This window comes from Magallana gigas, chromosome 7 (assembly GCF_963853765.1).
Source record: "Magallana gigas chromosome 7, xbMagGiga1.1, whole genome shotgun sequence".
NCBI lineage: Eukaryota > Metazoa > Mollusca > Bivalvia > Ostreida > Ostreidae > Magallana > Magallana gigas.
In genome coordinates, this window is record NC_088859.1 from 6592501 (window position 1) to 6605018 (window position 12518).

The following is a 12518-nucleotide window of genomic DNA, read 5'->3' on the forward strand; positions in this document are numbered from 1 at the left end:
TAGAAAGCGACAGTACCGCAAATGCACTGTGTGAATTGCACAGTTGGCAGCGGTATATCTTCTGACAACTTACCCGACTATTACAGATGTTTTTCAGGGTTTTTTTTTGGAGTGCATGGTTATGATAGAGAACAATAAATTCCAAGAGCTATCTCAAAGCTCGCACAGCAATCGTCCCATTACATCGCCATTGCTCATCTACACCAAATCAATGAAATCTTGTCAAATATGAGCTACCACAGCTTGCTTTTTAAGATACGGATTTAAAAAAAAGGAGGGGGAAAAAGGATACCTGATAGCGTAAAGGAAGTTAAATATTTTGTGTATCAGCCCTGCATTGCTAGTTGCTCCCTGAGATTCGCGTGTTGGAACATTGCCGCCTCACCGCTCTCTACCAAACCATGTGTTATTTTATCACTACGGATAACAGTCTATAGGAGAATCCTTTTTTTTGACGTAGAACTATATCGAAATCCTATTATTTTGTTTTAATAAGAGTTAGTTAATATGGCAGAATATAAAAGATGTTTACAGTGTGCGACGCATCGGCGGAAAACGGTGAAATTTGAATCCAGTATCCCGAGTTAGAACCCACTGCGAGTGTATAGGACCAAAACACGCGACCCTTGTTATAAGGCCTTTTATCAAATCATCTTCTGGAAGATTGTGCCTTTTATTCGGAATTATCACACAGTTTTCGTCCATGGATTTACACAGTGGCGGGGTAATCTTACAGCTTTTGTTGAAATGAGTTAGGGACATTTAAAAAGATTCAGTGGGACTCGATTTCTTGCATTAAAGGAATAAAATCATGGAGAAAGGCAGGTCGGTAGCGACCAAGAGGCGTCTAGAGACGGACAAGTGTCTGCGATGTTCTCTATGGATGTTTTCGGGAATAGCCATCTCTCTGATGGTCATACTGCTGGGGTTCACGATATGGACGCTAGTGTCATACCAAAACACAGTTACCGCCCTTCAATCAAGGGTCGATAAACTGGAAGTGGACCTCGATTTAATCCGATCTGGCAAAGAGGCCTTAATCGCCAAAACAGTTGAAGAAGAAGTTTCTAAGGTAAAGTTTCCTATAATGACTTATCTTATATCTAGATTTTAAATTTCATTCAGAAATCGTGGTAAAAAAACGGGATTTTGTTTCAAGTGTATATAAGATATCTGATAAGAGGCTCGGAAGCAGACGAATAGACTGAGATATCCCTAATAATTGATGGCAATACATCACGTTAATTGTGAGTACTAGAGATCACCTGACACGGGTTATTTGTGGACCTGCCTGTTACAGTTTGATATATGTATCTAGAGAAACCTGGAAAAACGCATCAAAACTACTCAGTTTTATTCCATTGCCTAGAAACTGTCTGGTAATATTAGTCCTCTAAATAGAGTTTTTTGAAGCATAAAACACTGTCTACAAGGAGTGTCCTTTCTTAATGTTGTATTCTAGTTATTTATACATGTATGCTTATTGGTAACCGGTCCCTTTCGTCTAGCCATTATTATTATAATAATGTGAAATAGAAAATACTCTTTTAATAAAACAATGAACATCACCGACTCTTCGAAAAAGGCGTAAAATATTCCCGCTGTGAAGTTCCACTCCTAATGTCTTAGTATTGTTATGTACTATATGTTTATTTATACTTAGCCCCTTTCATTTAATCATTATGTACGTTGACGTATCTGTTTCATCGACCTACTAATGGTACATGTACCTATTTTTATTATTACAGAGGTTAGAAGTGATGAAAACGCAGCTACTAGCATTCTACACGCATTCCCAGCCCAGGTATAGAAGACAAGCCTGTAATTGTCAAGGTAGGTGTTCAAAGCTCGTGTTAAACTTCATCTGAGAAGTCCAATGAACCCTTAATATTAAACCCAGGGACCAGGACCGTCAAGTAATATTTTGACTTAGGTCAGAATTTTTTAGTTGCTCTATGTTTAACTAAAGTTGACAAATAGAAGTTGATATCGATGACTATGTCCCTCTTATGTCGTAATTTGATGTGCATTTCATGGTAAAAAAAAACCAAAAACCCAGTAATTTAGTCTGTCTGGAAGGTATGGTGTTTATCAACCTTAAGATCAATGAGCAAATTTAAGTTCTGTAATTTCTACACCAGTTAAAGAATGACCAAAAGGACCACATGTGAAAGGCCGGGTCTTGGTATCATTAGGTACCAACAGTAACATAGTTCATAAGTCATAGCTCTGTGACGGACTAAGAGGTATATATAGTGTTCCAAACTGAATTCTTGTCTAGAAGAGACCAACGTTGTCTCGCCTCAAAGGATGGCCTTGATATCAAACAAGGAGGGTTCTGTGAACTTAGCAGGAGAAGCACTGTTTGGTTGTGTTTGAAGTTGCTATGATTAGAAAACATTTTAGGTTCTTTGGACGCATCACATCTCTCTGCGGCATCAGAGTCTCCTAACTTTGTGGTTCCATCCATCATAAAACCCCGGCACACCTTCCTGATAGCTTCCTTACTTAATTAATTGTCACGAGGTTTTCAAAAGATCGACATCTTGTTGCCATAAAACATTTGCCACCTGAGGAGTTTTTTTCCTTGCATAGAAATACACTCCAGGTACACCACTAAGACCGGCGCAATAAGACTTAATTACAGTAATTGTCTCAAGCAATCAACTATGTTGGTGGTATTCCTTAATCTTTAAAGTCAAGGTCGTTTCACCGAAAAGCCCGTCTGCCTTACACGAAGTGAAATTTTGCGTCAAGATGTAGAAAAATGTCGTCACTGCCTCCAGGATGAAAGTAGGCACAAGAGCGAATACTGTAAATTGCGGTAGAGTGTAATGCTTACGATCGCTCTGGATTGTTTCAACACGAGCCTTGTTTATGCTATGCAATTAGCCTCTACTGGTATTATGAGATAAGAACTGCGAATGTAATTTATTGACATCGACTTTACATACAGATCCTCTTAAATTCGATTACATTCGGGAAAAGCGTTTTACTTAACAGTTTATTATTAACTAATAATATTTACGAACGACCCAACAGCGCTTCCACGCGCGCGAAAACTGCCGTTTTCTTCACGTGTAAAGCGCTAACAAGAACTTCAATGTCATCGAACCATGACATGTTTAAGTTCTGGATGTCAAAAGAAAATTTGTGTTGTGGATTATATGTTGTAAAAAAATGGGCATGCTCGCGATCAAATTAGGTCTGTAGACACTAATTAAAACCATTTCCTGTTTTTAGGGTTTAAGCACTCTTAATCCGTTTCCCTAATTGAATAAACGCATTTTGGAAAAGTGCAAAATATTGTTTTTGTATTTCAGATTTTTATTGGTTTCTGGAAGAGAGAGAGAGAGAGAGAGAGAGAGAGAGAGAGAGAGAGAGAGAGAGAGAGAGAGAGAGAGAGAGAGCACGGCTGAAACAAATATAAACGTATTTAGAATGACTGAACTTTGGCTACATTGTAACTTGAAACCAGTATAACCCCTTCTTTATCCACAAACAAGACTGTTCTCTGTTTAAACGGGTATCAGGTTTTATAGACACAATTAGTTCTCCCTTTTGTATTCCTGTAAGCGATCTCTATCAGAATCGCACCTGCAGAAAATGAACTATTGTAAAAGCAACGTTTATTGACTGAAAAATTTAGAATTCGGGAAATCTAAATTACTGTTGATCCATGAAACACTTGTCGTGAGTGATAAAATTCAAATAGCAATTTAAATTAAAAGGATCCACCAGTTTGCTACCATTAACTGCTAAATTTTACAGCCCCATTATCCCGATTTAATAAAAAATGTTGCCCCTTGTAAAAAAGTGTTATGTCTCCTGCTTGGTTTCGTATTAGTTACTATACATATCACATATAATACTAACTAACCAAAAAATGTTATAGAATGGATATTTTGAATAAAAAATAAATTTTTGGGCTTAAACCTTGAACTTTTCAAAGACTATGCTCGACCTTAAGTTTTTCTGTATCATTAAAATCGATTTCACCAAAATTAAATACATGTAGTTTGACGAAAAGAAATGGATTAATGAAATGATCAGATATAATTTTATAAAACGTCAAAAAAAAAAATCCCGAACTTTATCTTCCCATAACATTTAGTTAAAGTAGCTTGCGGTCCATTGTATTTTCTTCTATTTTATATCATTTCTTCAGACCAAAAGAGAAAATGCAAAACGCTGTAACAAAAACTTTAACACTTGTCTGACAAAAAACCCTTTACTATAGGTCATAAAAGACAAAAAAATCTAAAGTATGTGGTCGTTCAATCACCGAAACATAAGCCAATGTCTTCTTTAGAGTTGGTTTTATCAGAGTAGTGGGGTGTTTAGCCAGTGGTATACAGGCCGGACCACCTCTGTACGTGTTCGATGGGAATTCTTGTTTGATTGATGAGGAACCACTAAACCGATTCTGGTATCAATAATCAACAAGAAACCCGCCATGTTGTGACTCGAAAGTGATAAACAAGCATCGCATTCTGTAACCAAACACCGGTCCGTGCTCTATAATCGAAGCCGACAGACGCTCAAGACGTGGGGAGATTGTTTATGTGGTCCTGCTAATAGTTTTTAAATTTTTTTTTATTTTAAAAGTAAAATAAAAATTTTGTTTAAAAAAATGCCAAAAAATTTCTGACTGTTGTGTGATTGTTGAAGGAAGGATTAAGCCTTAAGCTGCCAAGGAACTTAAATCTGCGCGCTGTTAAAAAATGATGACAGATAAACATATTTTTAACCCAGATTTATTTGACTGTATTAGATAGCATAGGACGGTATAGCTTAATCATGAAAAAATTGACATGCAATATAAAACGATTTTATTCCTTCAGTATGATTTAGTGTCAAGAACAATGTTTGATATGCAAAGAATGTAAGTAAGTTCTCCGAAGGAAAACATTTATAAACATATTTTACAAATCATAAAAATCGGGTGAAATATCCCATTTATTTTATCAGAGAGCTGAAAGAAGAAATGGTTCAAAGTAAAGCGGATTAAACTTGTATTTCTCTTTTGTACATGTACCCCTTCTTTGAATTGAAAACCACATGTCCGAAATGCCTAATGAACTGCCCCTAAAAAATATACAAGCATAATTCAGATTTTTGTAGCTATGCCATGAAAATATACAATACAATCAAGTTAGCATCAGAGACTCTTTCATTTAACATTATAGAGACTACAACAACGCAAAATACCCGTCTCATTCATTAACATTTTTATTTAATTTAAACACGCTTTGCAAAAATGACTGAAAAAAAGATTCGTTTCAAGGTCCGTGTTTTGTTTTTTAGACTAAATGTATTCAAAAGACATGTATGATTATGTCCTTGGACCTATAATGTTTTCCAGCCAGAAAAGGCGTAGAATGACTCAGCCCCTCACGTTGAACTGTTGTTACATTATCTAAACAAAACTTTAATGGTATAGAATTATGAGAAATCTATCCGCGCTTCACCCTGTCCATTCATAAAAAGGACCTCTGGATATAAGATACGATGCCGTTTTACTTTAACCGAATCCTCAACACAACAAATTGCGAAACAAGGGATATTTGAAATCAACAAAAACAACAACAAACAACAAAGCACTATATAGGAATGAAATTATTGGCATTATCACTATTTTATTAATATAGATCTATGCTTTAAACCATATATTTTAGTGCATGACAACAGCAATTCACGTTAAAAAGACGCACGGGTTTTGAGATGCTAGTATACATGTACCTGTGAGGACAACTGAATGAAAACAGAGAATTTCAAAAGTTTCGATGTGATATTAGGGTTGGTCTTTACGAATAAGAAATTTTTCTTGAAACTTGAACAACTGCCCGGAGGGAAATCCTGACGGAGAAATTACAGCCGTGATAAGACAGAAGTAGATTGCTCATTACGCTTTATTGGTTCATGCTCAAAACAATTGAAAAAGGTTTACAAACTGCTAACATGTGTCTTATTAAAATGCGGCAACTGGGGTTTCTGGTGGATTAGTGAGCGTTCCTTGTTCACAATAACAGGAGAAATTAGCTTATTGTCCTTCCCTGGAATTAATAGAATCAAATTTTATTCCCGCTTAATGTGATAGCATGCATTGCTATTATTAAAATAAGGAGATAGTGAATTAAATTTAAACATTAGATTAGTTGAATTTTGGCAAAGCAATGATACGAATTAACGAAGAGTTAATCTTAAGGAAAGTGATATATGGCATTAGTCTTGAAAATAGTGTTTAAAATTTTCGTTGGGTAAATCTTAAATGTTAAAAAAAAGACATATGCTAAATACACCTATCTACGACAATTAACGGCATAGCTATTGTTCACCAGCTGTATTCTGGCATACCTCGGATATCTAACTAACAGTTTAGATCGATATTAAAGAGAATGCCAGCCAAGGGGCCAGATAACTAGTCTATTTTTGCCCCAGTGTGTAATAATTTTAACAATAGAGAACATTTATAATAATAAAGTAGGAAACTGGCAAAACGACTTGTATGCGTTTGTACGCTTCTCTGTAAATTTATGATTACAGGAGCTAGGGTTATTACATCAGAAGCAAGTGCAAAAAACACTCCCCCCTAAAACTACTCATCAACAGGTGCTCTTGGCGTAAGAACCGGCGATAAAGCGAAAATGGATTCACCAAGACGCGTGCGCTTTTGATATCCTTTCATTGAAGAATCCCTGCGCACTAAAATGGGAATAGCTTCACGTTATGAATGAAGTAAAATGGGTCTGTGGTCTACAGAATATAAGCTTTTGTCTGGGCTGTCTGGGAACTGAACGAGTTTCTTGCAGAGTTGTTGGGCTTTATGGGTTATGACGCAACACACATAAAGCTAAGGAACCACGTGGAACAAAAATCTAGCTTAATTCAATTGCAGAATCGGTTAGATATGAGTTTTTAAAAAAAATCTATGATGGTAAATGTTTTAGTTGTCCTTTGGAATTACAAATAAACAACCTGCTCTTTATAAAGAGAATATTAAAAGAGATAACAACAATTTTATCATCAATACAAACATTATCAATGATAAAAAGTGAAGTATACGATATTTATATTAAAAAAAAATGATGTGTGAATCAATACATATTTTGCTGATCCTTGATAGCTTATCACAACTTCATGTCTATAATACTTTGGTGAAAATTGTCGATGTTTTGCCACCAGGGCTAAAACAGTTTTTATTAATTAGTTAGGAGATCGACCTAAGTGAAAGAGACAGAAACTGTAGAAAAAATAGTCTACAATTAACTAAGGGGAGATTTTTACCGTTCCATTTGCCATCTTGTACTGATTTTTCGAGCTTTACACAATGTGTTTTAAATTTGACCAAATAATTCTGGAATGCGCTCTAAAGCATTCCTCTGATGCTTCCTTTGTGTGAACACCAACCCTTTGGTAACGAGGGAGTTTTGTACAAATTGTATCAGTCAAAAAAGGCGGGTATGGAATCTCGGAATTTTATATTGATTCTTCTTTGCATGTGTTTTCTATGAAGAAGAAATTGTTTTGCTTAAACGAAACAGGCAGATAATTGTAAATAACTTAATGTAAGTATTAGATTTTATATAACAATATTCATATATCTAACAATAAAAGGTAACACCTGTTAATGTAAAATATCAACTGTACATCCAAATACATGGAACAACTTTTTTTGGTTACTTTTTTGTTATTTTGACTTCTTTACCTTGTGTCCTAAAATCATGAGTTAAACTACATGTATAACCAAAATTTATTTAGTTCGAAAATATATCCATTCAGACCCCGCCCTTTCCACAGAGCCCCCTTCTAACCAATAGATTGCTCTGTGTGTTTTCTAGCTCCTGTTCTTAGATATTTATTTATTTACGATGACATTTTGAATGTGTTAAATAATTACATTAGTATTACTTTGTATTTTGTAGGACAGAAAGGAGACAGGGTAAGCCGGTTTAATTTTTATCTTCCATTCCTGACTTTCTCATACATTACCAAAACATAAGAAAGTATAAAATGAAATTTTGTCAAATTTAAAAAGAAATAATCATTGTACATTGACTGTCTGTATGTTTCAGGGAGATGTTGGGTTTCCGGTAGATTTTTATTCCTAAAAGTTCTTTATTCTGATGATTTTTATCCCTATATACTAACAAGTTTGGGGTTAAAATAGCTATCTTTAATATATACATGTATATGAAATATATAGCCAAAAAATCAACATTTTATCATCTTGTAGACACAATAGCTAATATTTATTAGAAAAACGTTTATAGTTCTAAATCTATGTATGTAGATGCATTGACCTGGCTGTGGTTTCAGATATATTCGTGGACGTTGATATGTGGATTTAGTGAAATTTACAATTCCATATATAACAGTTCGTGACCAGTGAGCCTAACAATAGTATATATCATCATATATCGTACTTCTTTGTACATTTATTTAGTGAATAGACTTAAGAGCACCAAAACATGCTTTTCAACGAATATTGATGAAACCACATTATCCATTGCAAGCTTATTGGTAAATTAGTTAAAAAACTAATTAGTCATCATTAGCAGTTTAGTGATAATTTCATTACAAATTGAACCATTATTTTTTTCTTTTCTTTTTGCAAGTTTAAATTACTGATGTTTCTTTAAAAACTGTAAGACGTCCTTAAACAATTGACGCAAAGTAATGTAATTTCCGGCAACAAATTGGTTCCACTTAGGGTATTTTACGTCAGACAAGCCTATAGGTGTACAGACACCTAGAAACGTATACCTCCCATGCCGAGACAAACGTCTAATCGCCCTATCTCCCTGTGAGCTCTTCTTGGAGGTCACCCAATTGTTCCGGGTAGGGTGAATGTTAATGTCACTTTGAGGGGTCTGGGCTTTCTCAGCGCTTCTTTCCAGACAAGCCCTGCTGCAGTTAACAAGGCATAAATGCACTTCTGATAGCCTCCTCTGTAATTATGTCGGTTTGATGGCGTATAGTGATGTATGAGTGAGGATGCTTCCAGTTTGACAAATGTCTTTATTCTGTTTCGAATGCACTGAACATGAAACAGATTTGAATTTGAAAGGGGAAATCGCTAAAAATTAGTTCTGCCATTTGTCTGAGAATTAGGTAGAATACGCACGTGTTAACACAGCGTTGAATAGAGACCCCTGATGGTATATTAGAGCTTCTATCCATACAGATAGACAGACAACTGCTGCAATTGCAACAGTTGACAGATGCAGTGAAAAATTTCATTTAAATTCACATGAAATTGATGCCAAATACTAGTACCCGATCTTGACCCCCTTATTTTAAATTAGATCTAAGTCTAAGTCTATGATATACAATTTTTAGATATATAGATATGAATTGACAAAATAACTTTTATTTCAGGGACCTAAAGGTGATTCCGGCTATCCCGGGTTCCCGGTCCGTCTGACTTTTACATTAAGATTATTGTTATACGCACTTTTTAATTCACCAAAAAATGTCTGCATGATAAGAGAAAACAACCAATATTACGTTTAAAGTGTCTGAAAAATGTCGATGCACATTGCACACGTTATTTGAATAATCATTTTTTGTTTTTGTTATAATTATGTTGATATGAACTGTCCAAAACTATTTAACAATGCCTTGATTCTAGCTATTGGTAAATAATTTGAACCAATTCATTCATATAATTTTTTCCTGTCAATTCTTGTTATGCATGGTTCTTTTTTTCAAACAATACACATAAACAGTTTTAACAATGTAAAGTTTGTTACTAACATTGAACTTAACAAACTTTTGCCATAATATCTTTATATCTACTTATAATTTTATTTAGTCATTTGCTAATTAAAAATATACATTATATCTTATTATGCTTTATTGTATTTGTAAATAGATTTTCTTAGTTACATGCTTTTAGTAAGATTGAGAATAAAGTTATTAATGAGAGGCAAAGATGCAAATGCAATCTAATTATGAGTGTTTCTGTTTAGAAAATAAATGCAAGTAAAATATTCGATCCATTTCCTCGTGTTGCATGAAAAAAAACTAATCCTCATAAATTACTAGTATTACATATTTTTCTAAAAGAATTGATTTCATAGGATTTATTTGTTGTAGGGTTCTATTGGGCAAACCGGACCGCAGGTAAAGATCTACGCATTCAGTCCTTTGGTCTTAAAGCTTTTATATTGGAGACCTTTAAGTTACATATTTTTCTTGATATTTTTAATACGTAATATTTCTAGGGAGAACCCGGTCAACCAGGACCCCCTGGACTGAAGGTAACATTCTTTATACATTGGTTTACCTATATGTAATCAGATACACAAATTTAGAACAATACATTAGTTTATGGCCACAAAACCTATGACCACTAACGTTATACATGTACAGTATATATTATATAAAATGATGTAACCAGATATATATGTAAAACAGATCTTTTCATTTTATATATAATATATAATATTTTCATCCTAGGTTATATCAAATATTGTTATAATTCAATGTTGTAGGGAGAAAAGGGGGACAAGGGTAATGAAGGGTTACCTGGGTACGATGGAGCGCCGGGCCCAAAGGTAAAAAATATACACTCCCAAAATTCCTATAAATCTATATCTTCTGCCAAACATATTTGTTTGTAAAACCATCCTACTTTATGAGATAATTCTTGTATCACGGTAATTTTATTAATTCGGAGATTAATTCAGAGATTATCTCTGATCAGAGATGAACACGTTTTAACATTAAGTATATTTCCTTTTGAACATCTTGTAGCAGGAATGTTACCTCCATTTATACATCTCTTCTCACCGCAGGGATATATAAACAATTATGAATTGCTTTTGATAAATTAGAAGACTCGCAACATATTCCAGCTTATCGCATCTATTCTGGTTTTGAAAACATGAATTTAATTCTGATCTACAGGGGGTCAAAAGGTCAATACGATTCCAGGACGAAACCTTCCGAAATATAGTAGACCTAAAGGTATCGCCGTCACGTGACTTAATTGAAAAATGTTGATCGGATTTATTTTAAAATTTATGAAACAATTTTATTAATTATCACTTAAAACCAACCATTAAGGATTTTTCTACCCCTGACCTTTTGGATTTTATTAGGGAGCGTCTTATGAAGTTATAACGATAAAGGTTTGTATCGGACGGCGCATGCTCGAGTTTGTGATGTAGTTGCATGCCAGACTTCGTTTAAGCGATGCTTTTTGTTCGAAATATTTTTCCTCCTGGAAATTATTTTAAAGAATATATTTAATAGCTAGACTAGTAGGTATTATGATACATAATATTGCTAAAGAACATGGGTTTTATGGGAAAAAAAATCACGTGTCCAGATTTCGTCATTCTAACGGTAAACATATGCATGAACAAATAATGATAGACACTAAATCACAAGGAGAACAGATTAAGAATAAATTTTGTTATCTGCCTGAACTTACATCAGATGAGAAAGAAAACCGCAACATCATGAAACACAAAACATCATCAAAATAACAAAGAGTGTTTATTCAATAAACAAACGTTGTTTGGAAAGCAGCTGTAAAACAGTAAGGATCAGACGAAGGCTGATGAGTTTCTCAAACCACAAGGTTACGCAACTCCCAAACTACAAGATATTAACGCATGCATCCGTTATCTCCTTGCATGCTTCTTGTGGGGGTATGTGTGTGCGAGCAGTCAAGTTTTTCAATATCCCTTACATATCCCTAACAATGTTGTCACAAATTTTGTGGAGTAACCTGCGATATGATGCATGTTTTATGATTTTTGTTTTCCTCAGTTATGTCTTGGTGATATTATTGCTTATGCATGACATTGACCTTTAACCTGCATGTCATTGAAGGGTGATCGAGGACCTAAGGGTGTACCTAGTTCCGCTCCAGATGGTGCCGAGGAACAGCTGGAGTTCCTTAGGGTAGTTTTAGGTTACCGTTGTCACAAGTGGTAGAACACTTACATTTTTACTGACTTCTAAGTTATGTTTGATTGTGAATATATTCATTACATTCATTTGATCATCTTCACAATGTCAAGGTTTTGTGATTATGAAACTCCACACAAACTGTGGAGTTCCGTAATCACAAAACCTTGACATTATGATGTCATTTGATTATGGTACGAGTATTTGTGTGTTGTAATTAAATTTAGAGCATTTGAATGTTTTTGTATAATTCAGAATATTTTGAATTCGCATTTTAATTTTTTCAATAAAAGTGTATAACTATGATAAATATTGCCATTCATATCATATAACTTTTTAAACATTCTGGTTCTTTGATATAGGGAGAGCCCGGAGAACCTGGGGCTAAGGGCATACAGGGAGACCCGGGCGAACCCGGACCCAAGGGAGACACGGGACTCCCTGGATTTGACGGTTTACCTGGACCAACTGGACCACCTGTAAGTATAGAGCCGATATTAGATGTTTAGTGTTAAGTAATTACATGTAGCTTGTATCAAACGGTAAATAAATTTAATTTAAAAATATTTTATTATGCAATATATTACATAAAC

The 12518-nt window shown here is 34.6% G+C and overlaps 1 protein-coding gene across 15 annotated transcripts in view; it reads left to right on the forward strand.

Moving 5' to 3' along the window:
- The window catches only part of LOC105336585 (collagen alpha-1(XXIII) chain), a 21736-nt gene continuing 9218 nt past the window's right edge, over window positions 1-12518 (forward strand). For 4 of the 15 annotated variants that reach the window (XM_066089339.1, XM_066089344.1, XM_066089345.1 and 1 more), the window contains exons 1-10: window positions 2-1072; window positions 1749-1833; window positions 7926-7942; window positions 9382-9417; window positions 10102-10128; window positions 10230-10265; window positions 10500-10562; window positions 10915-10974; window positions 11109-11138; window positions 12288-12404. In XM_066089339.1, coding sequence (XP_065945411.1) covers window positions 812-1072; window positions 1749-1833; window positions 7926-7942; window positions 9382-9417; window positions 10102-10128; window positions 10230-10265; window positions 10500-10562; window positions 10915-10974; window positions 11109-11138; window positions 12288-12404 — 732 coding nt within the window. In that variant the 5' untranslated portion in view covers window positions 2-811. Of the gene's footprint in view, window positions 1073-1748; window positions 1834-7925; window positions 7943-8075; window positions 8094-9381; window positions 9418-10101; window positions 10129-10229; window positions 10266-10499; window positions 10563-10914; window positions 10975-11108; window positions 11139-11847; window positions 11920-12287; window positions 12405-12518 lie in introns of all 15 variants that reach the window. The other 11 variants (XM_066089352.1, XM_066089350.1, XM_066089353.1 and 8 more) reach the window with 11 other exon arrangements.